Raw genomic sequence first — 15,903 nt, 5'->3', positions numbered from 1 at the left:
CCACAACACACACACACCACACACACACACACACTATCCCCTGTAAAGAGATACTTGTCCTACTCAGGCCCCACAAATCATTGAATAATTTATCATTGCTACGACTCCCGGAGTTTGCTTTGGACCGAACACACTTTCAACATCTCCGTTGGCTGCTAGAAGCACTATTTCACAGTGTGTCTGGCTGTATCGTATTGCATCTCTTATGCACAAAGTTTAGCCACAAAGCCTTTGCGTTGAGTCAATTGATATTTAAATCAATTCTTTGGTTAACTATAATGATATCCTGATAAGATATGTAATTCATCCAACAAATAGAGCTAGTTGGGAGAGTCACTAACATTGCAAATTAAAAAAGGCACACTAGTATTACACATGCATAATTACTGTAGCTATGTAACATATGACATGTTTTACATAGGCACTGATTTGTGTCGTAAACTACCTCTTTCTCTGTTTGTTTCCAGTTATATCAATGATTTTCTATTGGTGTGATTATTGTGAACAATGTAAGTCAAAAATGTAATCTCTGGCAGAGTCAATTGCAAATGCTTGTGTGAGTTGGCCATTAAAAATAAAAAAAATGATTTAATCAAAGGCTTAAAGTTCTAATTCTGTACAAGACAGATTTTTATTCGGATTCTATTAATCATTAACAATAAACACACAAAAAACTTGAATGAAGAAATATTTACATAAAGTCCCCAAGAAAGTACTCTAAAATATCATATTTGTATGGATACATCATTAAGAATATTTGTATTGCAAAACTTAAGCACACAAAAGGTGTCTCACATATTCACAGCAAAAGGTCATCAAATCCCTTACTTATAAGTCTTACCAACAGTATGGGTAATAAAATGACACAGTTTAACTAGGTTAGAATGCTGGACGGCCCTGCTTGTGGTGTTAGTTGCTGTCTTCGAAGCTGCCACTGCTGCTGCAGGACGAGTGGAACCTCATGGTGCTCATGGGATCAGACACGTAACCTGGAGACCGTGAACAAACACCAGGTTCACCACATGGAGGTCTGATATTAAAGGTGACATATTATACCACCAGGTCTGAGGGTGAATAGCCGTTACAAGCCGTTTTGAAATACTGCCTCTTCTGACATCACAAGTGGCCACCAAGATGTTTGACAGATAGTTGAGCAACGTTTGCTACAGTCCAATGGGTAGGCTGGTAGACTGATCTATCCAACACACATCTAGGTGGACACGCCCACTTGTGATGTCAGAAGAGGCCGATTTTCAAAACAGTGAGTAACGGCTAATCACACTCACACCTGGTGGTATAATATGTCAGCTTTAACCAAGCCCCTTTTCACACCTTCCTGGCAGAATACTGGGAAAAACTCTCAGGCACTTGCAGTTACGTTCTGGAACATTTCCTTCTTGCAGCCCTTTCAAACATGGAATAGATTCGGGGATAGATTCGAAAAGGGAAAGTCCAGAAATTGCAGTCATACAACACTTACAGAAGCCAGCAGCCATGCAACTCGAAGGATGATAGGAGCTCCCTCGTATTTATATTCTTATTATATCATAATGTATATTTTTCACATAAAATATATTCCACGTAGATTATGAACCCTTGAATAAAAACCACTAATTGAATTCATTTGAGAAATATAAACTAAATGTAAACAGGCCGGTCTTGGCCTCTCCAACATGGCGGTCATGTTGACGTATGATCCAAAGACAAATGCAGCATCTGTGTTTATGACTATAGACCTCAAGTACCATCAAGATAATATAATACAAGTGAAATGATTCCAAAAAGCCACATATCTTTCCTTAAACCAGTACAAAACATTTTTGTTAAAGTAATGAGCTCGGTTCTCCGATTACCAACCATTATGATAACAGATGAAATGTAGATATAGAACAGATGATATACAGATGCAATAGCAGATGATACGTAGATATAGCAACGGAGCAAACACAATACAAACCGTTGCGGTCGATGGGTGCAAACTGCATGTTCCTTCGCAGTTCCTCCAGGGACAAACCTCCAGACGCACGGCGCTGCTCGCTGAGGACAATTAATACATTTACATTGACAATTAGTGCATTTGACGCTTTTATCTAAAGCAACTTAAAATAACTACATTGTCATAAGAAAATGAAACAATATATCACTGGGTAGTGGGTACAATGAGGATGTTCATAGAGACAAGTGCCAAGCACTAACAATCGCTAGGTTAACCCATTCCCTGTATACTACAAAGATAGCTAGGATAATATGCTACATAACTAAGTACTATAACTAAATACGACATACAATAAGTGCGTACATTAAGTGCCAGGAAGTACAACATACAACAAGTAGGAGAGCGATGCAGAGTCTAGGTGAACTCTGAACAGGTGAGCCTTGAGCCTTGATAACATTGTTGATCACCTCAAATGTAATCCATCCCCCCCCCCATATTGATAACCACTACTAAAAGAGCAAGGGTGATTCTCCTTTGACACACTAATATGAGTTGTACTAAAAATAGCCCAACATCATGGAAGAAAACAGGTATGGTGGGCTACACACAAGAAGACTATCGTGCCAGATCGTATATCTCTAGGGATTTGTACCACGCAAGTGATGCCACCCACTTTCTCTGGTGGTAACAGGGAGACCGACTTGATGTGGTGCCAAGGAATGTCTGACAGACAGACACTAGCGTCACAGCCCCTGCTCCACAATAGCCTGCCCTACCTCTCCGAAACCGTCTGCCAGAAAGGCGCGCACACACACACACATTCACACACAGGTGTGCGTGCACACATACAACACACACACGTGGGAACACATATACACATGCATATAAATACACATACACACACATTCGCACACACATGCATATAAACACACAGACACATATATATACACGTACGCATACAAGCATGCATACACTCGCATATATACACAATTACACACACACACACACACATTTACACACACAAGTGCACACAATACACAAGCATTGCCTTCGGTAAAAAGAGTGCTCCAGGTCAGAAGGCCATGCATGTTTTATTGTGTTTTTCTTTGTTTTGTTCCCCCCTCCTGTGCCTGTATCTGAGCAACCACATTCCTCTGTGTTGCAGGCAACTACCACTAGTGGTTTACAGGTGACAGGAGGAACAATAGCACGGGCCACAGCTATCACTTCCAGCAAGACGGTCTTAGTTACTGTAGCACATTGCAATTACTGCAGCACAGGCCTGGGAACGAGAGATGGTAGAATAGCCTACTGTTCTCACGTTAAAGGACATGAGAAAGAAGAGGAAGTTAGAGTGTTCAGCTTTGACCCTTGGGAGTCATTTAGGTAGAAAACCCAGAGTGCAAAAATACGTTTGAATAAGTACGCCGGTAACCAAGTACCTCTGGGTCCAGACGGCGTAGGCCCGGGCGTTCAGGGCGTACTCCAGCTCGAAGCGGGAGCGCAGGGCGGCCACGTGGCTCCGTCCGGGTCCGCCCCGACCCAGCAGGCAGTCGGACGAGGAGGACGGGGACAGAGAGCCACTGCTGTTGCTGGAGGCGGAGACATGAGCTGGGCACAAAACAACACACACACACACACACACACACACACACACAACACACACACACACACACACACACACACACACACACACACACACACACACACACACACACACACACACACACACACACACACAAATAAAGAACCTGAGGCAGCTACGCAAAACAAATAGATATAACATAAGGTAAAAAGGGTAGGTGCAATAAGCTAGTGCTTCATCCTTCACCTTTTCGATCAGTACTATTGATAAGAAATGTCAATGCATAAATTAAGCTGACAACTATAATTATTTTCATCTTTTTTTTTTTACTTATGTCTGTATGTAATGTTGTGAATCGATGTGATCGAAATAAACCAAACCAAACTTAACTTAAAACTAAACGCACACACACACACACACAGATCCAACATAGAGCCATTGATCCACACACACACACACAAAATAGATCCGTAGAAGAAGACAATCAGATATTCATCATATACATATCATAAAAGTCAGTATGAAGTAATTGTTCACTGTTTTTCTGCGTTACTAAGCTGTGAATCTCCGTGGCCGTACCTCAATATTGCAGAGGCATTCTTCCAGGCTGCTCACCACCTCCGAGAACTCAGGTCGGTCCTATGAGGATGTGATGAGGAAATGATATCAACGTTTCACCACTTACACAAAGTGACCTACACAAGTGACGCTGAGAGCAGCATGCTGTAAAAATGGAAAAAATTAAATTGCATGGCCAAGTTTAGTTTAGCATCCCTGAGTGCAGAATAGCCAGAAAGCGATGGGTGAGTACATTTTATTTTATGAGTGGACTATCTGCATCTCAAGAGACACACCTCACCAACCAGTGTTCTAAGGTGGGTCAAACATCAAAGATGCCAAACACAAAACACACACCCATGTGCTTCCACTCCATGGCCCGCTTATTCCGCCCACACACACACGCAGCAAAAGGTGAAGCCAGGCTGGGGAGCTGTCCTCAGATCTCTCCCCCGACTTCACAACAACAAACACCCTGGCCACCCCAGAGCTTCTCAATTATGCATCACATCCACAGGCTGTAGGTAGCCTTCAATACATTACACCCAAAGAGCACAGCGCACATCAGCCTTTAGCGTTTTGGAATATAAACTAAAAGCTATCTATAGATTAGATAGAGATATAGATATTTATCTATCTATAATGATCAATCGATCTATCTATCTACATAAAAACATATATATTGTAACATAAAATGTAATTAACGTTAGATAATTAACTGATGAATATTTTAATGTTTCTTAGTTTGTAGTTACCTATTATTGTAAAGTGTTAGGTTGTTTTAATTATTGTTGATGTATTTTCATGTGTTTGTATGTTCAAGGCTACATTAACACTAATACGTTTTAGTTTCCGCCCAGTCGAGCGTTTTAGCAGCATTTGAGAAATAACCCCTGTCCATACTTCACGCCTAAATAACGCTTTATCATGTGACCATCCACGTACACTGGGCACGTGCGCACCAGACTAAACATGAAGCAGATTGTCTATCCAGCGATTGGTTGCTTAGTTGCAGGACGCTGGAACAAAAGCAATGACAAAACCATGAACCCCTTTTACATTAAGCACTGGTAGTGCTCTAAAGTCTCAGTATCAGTCCATCCAGACTGACTAAGGCTTGTTTTAGGGGTTCTGAAACACAAGAGCATTGTGGACGCTAGGCACTAACGTAGCAAAAGTTAGTGGCATCAAGGAGATTTTTCATTCACAGGGTCTGTAACAAACCAGCATCTACAAGAGCATATTCAAGCACCTTTACAACCCATGGGATACCAATTCTGCAAAGTGCAAGCGGCAGGCAGGGCTTGGGGGGGGGGGGGGGGTCTTAGAACGATGAGTCTGCACAGCGTCCTGTAGCACACCAATGAGCGACACTACACACAAGGAATTGGAATTGGCTAGCCTAGCGATTGTTGTACTTGCACTTGGTTCTATGAACATCCTTTCTGTACCGACAGCGATATATTGTTGCACTTCTTATGGCAAATGTACATATTGCAAGTCGCCTTGGATAAAAGCGTCTGCTAAATGCCCTAAATGTAAATGTACACACAACACAGTGGCACCCACCGGGCGCTATGGGAGCTGGCGACAACCAGTGGGAGGATTGCCTCTGGTCCTCCGAGGTGGGGGGTGGGTGGGTTGCTAACCAACCGCCTGCCTGACTCAACGTCCCTGGCTGCTGGGTCATGGGAAGGGAGGGCCGGAGGGTGTGTGGGGGGGGGGGGGGGGGGTGTGAGGACCTGCCTGGCTGCCTTAATGATCATCATAATTAGAGGTAAATATGTAAGTCGAGGCGGTTATGAAGAGCCCAGGCGCTGCACAGTGGGGGCTTTACGTGTGTGCTGGTAGATTGTGAACAGCTTTGCAATAAAGAGGGCCCCCCGGGAACGCTGTCGTTTGCTGAACATGCAAACCGGGCTCGGCTGCTGACGTGGGACGCGCTGATTTGGCCTCCAGACGGTTTTTATTTTGTAGCCGACGAAATATGTTTTTTTATTGGTGGACCGCCTGTTGTTTTCACTTGTTTATCCCACGCATGCATGCATTCAGGCATGCACACACCCACACACACACCCACACACACACATTATATATGCAGGTAGCAAAAGGATAATGTTGATGCCACCATTGGTAAAGGATTACTAGGACACTAGTTAACTGTTAATTAATTGTTAGTTCATTGTTAGTTATCGCATGTTACTGCATTAACTAATACAGTTATTTAATCAGTTATTAATTTAACATTCAAGTCATTCAAGTCTTCAGTTGATCATGTAGCAAGTCAGTTAGTTGGTCATTCAGTCAGTTAGTTAGTCAGTCAGTCAGTTAGTTGGTCAGTCAGTCAGTTAGTTGGTCGGTCACTTGCCTCTGGAGAGGCGTTCCATCCCCGCATCAGGAGTGCTGAGATGGGCTTGGGGATGGAGTAGCCAATGGGAGGCCGGATCAGATGGTAGGCCATGTCTGCAGCCGCGGCCGCTGAGGGGAACATGAACGATGGCCTGAACGTCAATCATAAAAGACTACTAACCTTCATATGTAATCATGTTTTCAATAAATATCTCTTATTTAATAACTTCACTGTATCTTGTCTGGCCATCTAGAAACACTGGCTCATGTTTGAAATGTGATTTTTACAATATATAATAATAATATATAATCTAAAACACTGTAGTTATAATGATCATCAGGATTATGATTATGATCATACTGTGGTTATCTTAATATTTTGTATAATATTTGAAACAAGAATTCAGGAGAAGATTTCAGGACGTGCACATGACGATTGTTACGTGGAGGTCTATATACACAGATAGACGAGGAGGAGTGAGGAGGTGCGACAAGATGTGAGGAGTAGGAAGAACGAGTGAGGAGTGAGGAGGAGGGAAACATTGTGAGGAGGTTTGAGGAGGAGTTAATAGGAGGGAGAAGGTTTGATGAGGAGTGAGGAGACCTGAGGAGGAGTGAGGAGGTTCGAGGAGGAGTGAGGAAGAGTGAGGAGGTTCGAGGAGGTTTGAGGAGTAGTGAGGAGGAGTGAGGAGGTACCAGGCTTCAGGTGGGCAAAAGGGACTTCCCCAGTCAGCAGCTCCCAGAGACATAGGGCGTAGCTGAACATGTCTGCCTTCACCGTGTAGCGCGTGCACTGCGTGAACACCTCTGGAGCCATCCACCGCAAGTTCTACACACACACACACACACACACACACACACACACACACACACACACACACACACACACACACACACACACACACACACACACACACACACACACACATACACACATACACACAACCATATTCACATAAATTATTTGTATGTCAAATGTAATTTAAAAACGAATGCACTTTTGAAGTGTCCGAGGGAAATTACCTTTGCGACCCAGAAAGTCTGTCTTATCTATCTTACCACAGATACATGAACCTGCATGCACACACACATTATTAAATATATATTTCAGCGTCTTGGGAGTTAGACAGGGTTAAAGCACACACTGACATCCAGGTCCAATTACAGCCGTAAAGCAGGGCGCTCCCTGTGGTTCTTGAGGACATGTTTGTCCCCAGGGGAGGCAGCACACACAGTTTCCCCCCCCCCCCGAGTAGGCTACGCACTCTGGGTGCTGCTGCTGCTGCTGAGTCAGCCCCTCCACACACACGCAGCCTTCTGGAGCTAGCCCAGGGCCCAGGGCTGTTGGCAGTATCTCTTGGAGAATGATTACTGTATGTGACGTTTTACATCCTTTAAAAAATATGCTATATGTTGAATGATTGTCTTTACCGTAAGCACTATTTCTCTTCTTTAATTAAAGATGTAACCAAAAATTGCAAAAATGTAGAGTATACATTCTGGGATTGATCAAATGAATCTTGTACGTCTAGATCAATTAACACATAGAATTTAAAAAAAATGCTGAGTTTAGGTTTGTTAGTGCAACACAGTGACCAACATGGTGTTGTAATGTCACAACCTTTATGTGCTCTAAAGTCAGATTTCCTGAACAATGTTAAAAAACAAGATGTAACCATGACGACCGACCCCTGGCTGCTTGGTCATGTTGTCCTGCGCCACCGACAGCAGGAACCTGGATTCTGCGGGAAAAAGAAGACTCCATCATATGCCAGAAAATGGCCTCAAATCAGCATATTTCACAGTCAAAGACACAGGGGAGAGAGACGGCTGCTGCCCTCACCCCCGAAATCAGCCACCACTGCGTGTCCGTCCTCGTAGAGCAGGATGTTGTGGCTGAGGGGAACACAGTATGTACGGCATTAGCGTTTTTGTGGGATGTTCAATCCCCAAACCCATGGGGGTGGTCCCTTATAACAAGACTGAAGACCTTTTGTGTTGCTTAAGCTTTCTGCTAAATTTTAAATACAGAGCACCTTCTACAATGCTTTTTTTTTTATTACGCCTTTGACGATTTTTTTTAATTTCTTTCATTTTATTGTACGTTTGCTTTAGCTTTCTGCTAAATCTTACATACATTGCACTTTCTGTAATGCCTTTTTTTACTTACGTATCTTATTTTTATCATTACATTTTATTGCATGACGATGTTTCTATGTGAAGCACTATGAGTCTGCCTCGTGTATGAAAAGTGCTATATAAATAAAGTTGCCTCGCCTTTCCTTGCCTAATTACATCTGCATCTACCTGTTGAGGTCCCGATGTATGATTGGCTGGGTGAGGTTGTGCAGGTACTCCATGCCCTTGGCCACGTCGATGGCGATGACCAGCTTGGACTGCAGGTCAATCAGCCTGCGCCGTGGACACATCATTAAAGCAGACGCCCACTTAGCGCTTCAGCAGATCAATGGACCCTGCCAATCAGGCTCCCTGACCCCCACACACACACACACAGGCACACGCACACACACTAACAACAGATCACACGCACACATGATGCACACCAATAACACTCAGGCAATTGCACTTGCACACCATACACACACACAGAATATACACACTCACACACACTCCGCCCAACACTTACACACACACCCACTTCCCCCGGATCAATGAAGGTAGTCTATCTTAGAAAGCACCTGAGCTTAGAGTTAGCTGGAACACTTTATCTGGATCAATGATGGGAGAGGGAGGGGGGGGAGGGGGCAAGGGATATAAGAGAGTGTGTGTGTGTGTGTGTGTGTGTGTGTGTGTGCGTGTGCGTGTGCGTGTGGTGTGTGTGTGCATGCATGAGAGGCAGAGACGCTACAGAGAAGGACAGTAATTAGAGCTGGAGACATGTGTCGCTATGTTGTGTAAACAGACGCCGGTGAGTTCCGAGGGTACTGCTTCCCCGGACTGATTGCTCAATTACAGCTCTATGGCTGCCATTACTGTAGAATCCATTTTGGACAATGACAGCATTTGTGGTATAGTTACACGTAAACGGGAAAAATGAGAACATTGATTCGACGTGTAGAGTCAATGACAAAATAACTTTAGATGTAAGTTATTTGACATAGAAATGCATCCGTGTTATTATGTCTTCGGATAAAGCCTGTATACACACAGGTCAATTACGACCTGTCAGTCATTCTTGTGAAGACCAGGACCTGAAGGGAAGCAGCATTTAGTGTCCATGCTCGTCTCCTCTGTAACAGTCTGCCGGTGCAGCACAAGTTTGGCTTAGCTTTCTCATAATCCATGTGTGTTGTTAATTCCTCTCAAATCTATCTCTGTGATTATGATGGATGATTATGTCGATGATTTTATGTTATTTCTTAATTTTGTGTCATTTCCCTCTCCACAATGATATTGCGCTTTTTTTTTAAATATATAAACAAAGATTGACTTAATCAGGTTAGTAACTCTCCACCCCTGTCTGCGGTACACCGGTCAGTCGGGGGACCTGCCTCCCCGGTAGTTTTCCTCACCTCTTCTGCTCGTGGAGGAGGGAGAACAGGGATCCCCCAGACACATACTGGGTGACGATAGCGAACTGGCTGGGGTCGTCCAGGCACGCCCCCACAAACTGGATGACACACGGGTGGTTGAGCCGGCAGAGGATGGACACCTCGCGGCAGAACATGTCCACGTCCGACTTGGAGCAGTAGGTGTTGGCTCGGTAGCTGAAGGAGAGGGACTCGTTTTACACCGTTGAGGGGAAGTCTTACAAGTCAGACTATGGCCCAATCCCATTTCTTCCCCTTACCCCTTCCCTCCTTCCTTAGAAATGGGATTGGGCCTAAAGATTCTTATCTAAAGTCTGATGGCATATTTGTTTCGAATACAAACTCGCTCAGCAGAAGTGAACCGTAGCAAAGTGTCTGGGAGGTTTTAAATCAACTGGCTACTGTATTAATACACTCATTACAATCCACTGGACAGTGAATTAAGTAGATGTGCGTCCCGTCCCAAAATACCGTTTAATGGCGACAACTTTGCTCCTGCATTTCCCTCGGTAGACCTTGCCGAAGGAACCTGGATGAGAGAGAGATGTGATGTTAGACTGTGGACTAAAGCCTATTTTCTGTTCACTGCCAAACACCACAGACAAAAACAGTATAAAATTGAAGACAGAAACCTGAACCAATGATTTCATTGAACTCCAGATCCGAGAGCTGAAGGTGGAAATGAGACGGCAGACTGGCCCGGAGTAGAAGAACATCAGCCTTCTCTGAAAGGGTGGAAAAAAAAAAACAATTTTGAATCAACCTCGTAGCAGGATATTAGGGCCTTAGAAAATTGGATTACGCTATTACCTTATTCATTGTTAAGTGACAGACTTGTTGCCTCTTACCTGCATTCTTAGTATAAAAAAAAACCTAATATAGCAGTATAAGTATCCTATTTGAAGGCCTTTTGGCACAGAAAGTCCGCTAAGCAACCTAATAAGGTCAGGTTGACCTTATTGGGTCACACTGTGCGCTGACCTGGTCAGCGCACCGTGTGTCATGTTAGCTGGTCAGGAGTCTGGTACCTTTAGTCATGCTCTTGATCTTTCCCAGAGGGGACGGGACTGACACGTAGGAGCCATCTGAATGAAAAAGACATGATTAAAGCAAACTAGATTAAATACCGTCCCTTTAATCCCTCTGCTAGCTGCGCTTCCAGGTCACTCACCCCCTCCTGGCTGGGAGTACTCATTACACGGGGAATCGTCCGGGCGCTTGTAATGTTTCAGTAGGGTCACAATGGCATCGTGACCTGTCACAAAAAAAATACAAAACCAAAAGTGGTGACAAGGCTGCCCCTCTGACCGGCCAGTCCCACCCAACCATCATGGTACAGACCTTTCTCATAGGCCCACATTAGACAGGTCTGCTCCTCCTTCTCCCCGCTGGAGCGGGTGGGGTCGCAGGCCACTAGGTTCATGTCCGCCCCGCTGTCCAAGAGGAACTGCACCACGCGGATGTGGCCGTGGAAGCAGGCGCTGTGCAGGGCTGGACAGGGGTTCGGCAGAGAGACAGGTCAGCGCATACTGAACGGATGGACTTGATAGGAAGAGGTGAAATATCCCCATTATTATAAACTGGTAAGTTATAGGTTGGTGTTGAAACCATGTCATTGCCCTTTTAGAGTGATTACTCAAATAAATAAACAAAAAAAATTAAAATAAAGTGTTATTTGACTTAATTTTAACCATCATCAGCCTTGACATTCAGAGTGATTTAAAATGTTGTTTTGACACGTCATGAAGGATCGGGTCAGGGTTAGGCGTCTCACATCAGGATGTCTACAGGGAGAGTGCAGAAATTATGAATCGAGGCCAGAAGTGGCTGAGAAGATCCGGCCCATACTAGAAGAACCGGCCTAGTATTGTGAAGACGTACCCGTGTGTCCATCTCTGCCTTGATGGTTGATGCTCATGGGGCTTTGGGTCAGGAGGAACTTGACCATGTCCAGGTTTCTACCATAGGTGCACGCACTGTCCAAATCACACAAACGTTCTCATGACTGACTGATGTCAATCATTCATATTTTTAAATGACATGAATAACTTGGAAGCAGAGGACTATTGCAGTATACCTGTGGAACGCCGTTTCACTGAAGATGTTTTCCTTCATCAGACTCTCCGTTCCAGAAAGCTGAATAATCTCCTTCACCACCTCAAACTTCCCGTTGTAGCACGCTCTGTTGAAACACAACCATCATTTACATTTAGGGGATTTTGGTGACGCTTTTACCCAAAGTGGACTTACAACCATTCGTTCACACATTCACACGCCGACGGCGGAGTCAACCACGCAGGTGGACACCTAGCTTGTCAGGAGCAGTCAGGATTAGGCGTCTCGCACAGGGACACCTGGACACTCGAGGAGGAACTAGTAACCTTCCGGTTACCAGTCAACCTTGACTACCTCCTGAGCTACTGCCGCCCTGCCGCTACTGCCATCACAACACACATCCGCCTCGTACCATCCCTCATTCATCAGTCAGCCTGATGGACAGCGTGTGTACAGCAGTGGATGTCTGGGGTCGTTTACAGGTGCAGCGGTGTGTCTCCGTAGATGTTCACAGAGTGTGGCTGGGCTTCACCGTGGCCCGTCAGTAGGAACCGTACGATCTCATGGTGGCCGAAGCGGGAGCACAGGTGAAGAGGCACGTGGTCTTCATTATCCAGAACATTCACTGGGAACACGCATGGAAACAAGATACTTACTAATGGCGCTGTAATTGATCTACCAATACATTGATTTAAAAATCAAGTCTAGGGTGTAAAACACACATCAACTATGTTCGCCTATTCAGGATAAATCGAGGAATTGGATTGCTTGCATTGCTCGCAATATGATGAATGAGCTGCAGAGGTATATTTGTTCATTTACATATGAACGCATGCATATGTGATTTTTCGTCACAGCCATTTGTTACCATTAGGCATGATCATTGCAGGATGTGAACCTCCGTGCGGGGGGGTCCAGGACTCACCGTCTGTCTTGCAGCCCCCCCCCATCAGCAGTTGTACCAGGCCCAGGAAGCCTTTGGCTGCAGCCAGGTGAAGGGGTCGGTCGCCCACCTCCCCACTCACGTTGGGGTCCGCCCCGAACTTCAAGAGCAGCCTAGCCACCTGCGCCAGGACGGAGTGGCACAGAAAGGGTGGAGAAGCAAAAAAAAGGGGTGGAGAAACCCCAAAAGTGTGTAAAAAAAAAAACTCAAATAAAAAAAAAATGTTTTATTTGAGTGTGTAAAACATGAATACATAATTATAATTCCTGGCTGAATATCAATATTGTATCCTCTTTCAAATTGTTTCATCACTAAATGTAACTGTATTGTATACATTTCTCATAATCCTAATTTCAACCCAACCAATACCACTTTGCAAAAGTGTGAACGTTTGGCCACGCTTGGTTATTTTCCTCCAGATCCAGGCAGTCAGGAGTCAGGAGTGTGCGGTCGAGGCTGGTAATGACCTGCTCGTGGCCGTAGTAGGCAGCAATGTGCAGGGGGGAGAAGAAGACAGCGTCCTGTACGTTGACATTAGCTCCATGTTGTAGTAAAATATCCACCGTCTGAAAGATGTTTCAAATCAAGACACCAGTTTCCTAAAAGCGTCGCTGGAACCCTCACAAACAGAACGGAAGAACAAGGAAGGTTGTGTTGTTGTTTACCTCGTGGTGCCCTGCTACCGTGGCGATATGGAGGGCCGTTAGCGCACCGTAGCCCACCTGCTGGACATCGGACCCCCCGTGGAGCAACGCCGTCACCAGCTCTGCACTGTCCTTTTGGAGACAAGCAGACAAAATGTCTGCTTTGCCATGTGTCAACTTTTACCCCTACACCTGCAAATCACCTTCTTTCTTCAGTCAAAGTCACATCCTACACTCCGTTACCTTCAGACAGTATTATTCATTGAAAAAGTATCCACCACACGCTATGGTAAACCTTTAATAACCACTCACAGCAACAAATGAAATACTAAAGGCTTGAGTGACGGCTGGTGTTTATGTGTCTTGCACTCCACCATGTGGTTAACTTTGGCTAAGCAGTAATCCGAAGACACATTGCTCCCATCGGCTTGCATGGGCAGATAACATATCTGTCAAGCTCTGTGGGATAGAACCTAGTAGACTAGAAAGTAATCTAAGAAGAGTTGATCAATTGTGTCCTACCTTATAGGCGGCAAGGTGGAGGGCCGTGAATCCATTCCTCGTGAGTCTGGATGGACGCAGGCCTTTCAGCATCAAGGTGCGAATGTGAGCCTTGGTCCCTGGACACAAACATACACATGTATGTGTGTGTGTGGGTGTGTGTGTTGTACTGAAGTACCTTCTGTTGCATCTAGTCTATTAGTTTGCTGTATAGAATAGTAGGAATGAGGATATTGCATATATTGATCTCACATGAGATCTTGTAGACTGTTTTGGCCTATAGACCACAGAACTGTCCAAAGCATTTGGTAAGGGAGAACAATATTGGTACTAGCTTGAATCCTCTCAAAATCGGCATTAAAAAAAAACATGAGGCATTCTGACGTACTGAGTACTATTGGTGCTAATTAGAAGGGTGTATTATACCTTTTTCAGAGGTGTCATCGTACGAAACACACAGATGTCGATCATTACACTTATTATTGGTCTGCTATTTGTGTCGACCAGGTTATGGTTATAGGATAAACTCGGGAGAATAACACATCACAGACCCTTTTCACAGAGCTTTCATAGCAGGGCAAACCCATGAGTAGCCCACAACATCACCATTGAAAAGCAAGTGTCAAAGTACTGGTCAGAGTGTTTCCCTAGTGAAGTCTAATACCAATGCCCTGGTACATCAGAGTAAACAGACCCATAATCCTGCTTGTCCTACAGTTACCCCATTGCGACAAGGTTATTTAGACATTACAAATACTCCTAATTCAATACGAGTTGGTCAATATAACCCATGACCTGTATCAACAAGGATGTTAGATCGAGCGCGGTAGAAAGAAGCCCTAGAGAAGGAGTTGTCTCTCCAGTGTAATGTTTTGGTGAGGAGCTATGAATAGACTTCCGCTAAGTGAGCATACCTCCACACACGCAGCACAGATGCAACAGTGATAGGCCTTCCTCTGTTCTGTAGCTCACGTTCACCTTCTGGAAGGCCTCCTCAGAGCTACCACACAGAGAAAGACAGACAGGCCTTGCATCTGTATGTAATTTTGATGATATTTGCAGAAGAAAAAATTGCAAAAAATACAAATTGCTTGAACTTGCTTGCTCTGTGCATTCATTAGATAGCTAGGTTACAGATTGTCCCCTTTTGAAAAGCACTATTATTCCACGCTCACCCAAAAGCGAATTTGAGCTCCGCAAGCTCAGCCTCCTTGATGTGCCAGTCATCCTCCAGCTTCTCCACAATCACTGTGTAGGACTCGCTCACCTTTTTCTTCCACTCATCTTCTCACCAACATCATGCCAAGAATACAACAAATTGTATGGAAAGAGATTGTAAGGCATTGCTAAGGGTTCAAGGAGGTGACGTACCTCGAAGTGCGTCACCTCCTTGAACCCTTTCCAGTGGAAAACAAAACATGTTATGACTCACCAATACAGACCCCCCCCCCCACACACACACACACACACACAAACACTCACAGAAACAATTCCAGATGCAAAACATGGTGAAGATAGAGGGAGAGACATTACCTGTACATGTCTGGGTTGGTCTTGATTTGTAATTTCCCATTGACAGGGTCTGTTTCTCTCAGAGAGTCTTTGTAGTGCTGTTCGGGTGAGCTAAAGGGAAGCAGTAACACAATCCTACTCACTAACACAATTGCTATAGGCCCAGATAAAGGGGATCACAGTTTGAGCTAAAAATAACCCTCTTTTGAGTGGCATGCCACACAACACCGACTGACCCCCCATTTGAAACAGTGCCCATGTATTTATGT

General features: G+C 44.6%; 1 protein-coding gene across 2 annotated transcripts; it reads right to left on the bottom strand.

The window, feature by feature from the left end:
- Window positions 1-431: 431 nt before the first annotated feature.
- tnni3k (TNNI3 interacting kinase) lies at window positions 432-15,779 on the bottom strand. Of its 2 annotated transcripts, XM_056603958.1 has the most exons (25): window positions 15,656-15,779; window positions 15,298-15,406; window positions 15,037-15,122; window positions 14,144-14,241; window positions 13,643-13,753; window positions 13,445-13,543; window positions 12,960-13,098; window positions 12,515-12,659; window positions 12,057-12,161; window positions 11,861-11,955; window positions 11,321-11,470; window positions 11,151-11,234; window positions 11,008-11,064; window positions 10,612-10,704; window positions 10,451-10,508; window positions 9,962-10,156; window positions 8,736-8,840; window positions 8,272-8,324; window positions 8,118-8,170; window positions 7,125-7,257; window positions 6,448-6,557; window positions 4,091-4,160; window positions 3,379-3,538; window positions 1,958-2,037; window positions 432-989 (listed from the first exon to the last, which is right to left on the bottom strand). In XM_056603958.1, the coding sequence occupies exons 1-25, from the start codon at window positions 15,693-15,695 to the stop codon at window positions 910-912; spliced, it is 2,508 nt and encodes an 835-aa protein (XP_056459933.1). In that variant the 5' UTR covers window positions 15,696-15,779; the 3' UTR covers window positions 432-909. The 2 variants fall into 2 exon arrangements, with proteins under 2 accessions (XP_056459933.1, XP_056459932.1); XM_056603957.1 differs by lacking the exon at window positions 432-989 and having other exon boundaries at window positions 3,379-3,547; window positions 4,101-4,160.
- Between the last annotated feature and the right edge of the window lie 124 nt (window positions 15,780-15,903).

The sequence above is a fragment of the Gadus chalcogrammus genome, chromosome 12 (assembly GCF_026213295.1).
Source record: "Gadus chalcogrammus isolate NIFS_2021 chromosome 12, NIFS_Gcha_1.0, whole genome shotgun sequence".
Lineage (NCBI taxonomy): Eukaryota > Metazoa > Chordata > Actinopteri > Gadiformes > Gadidae > Gadus > Gadus chalcogrammus.
Note: the sequence above shows the minus strand (reverse complement) of the source record. Positions and strands in the feature narration are given on the sequence as shown.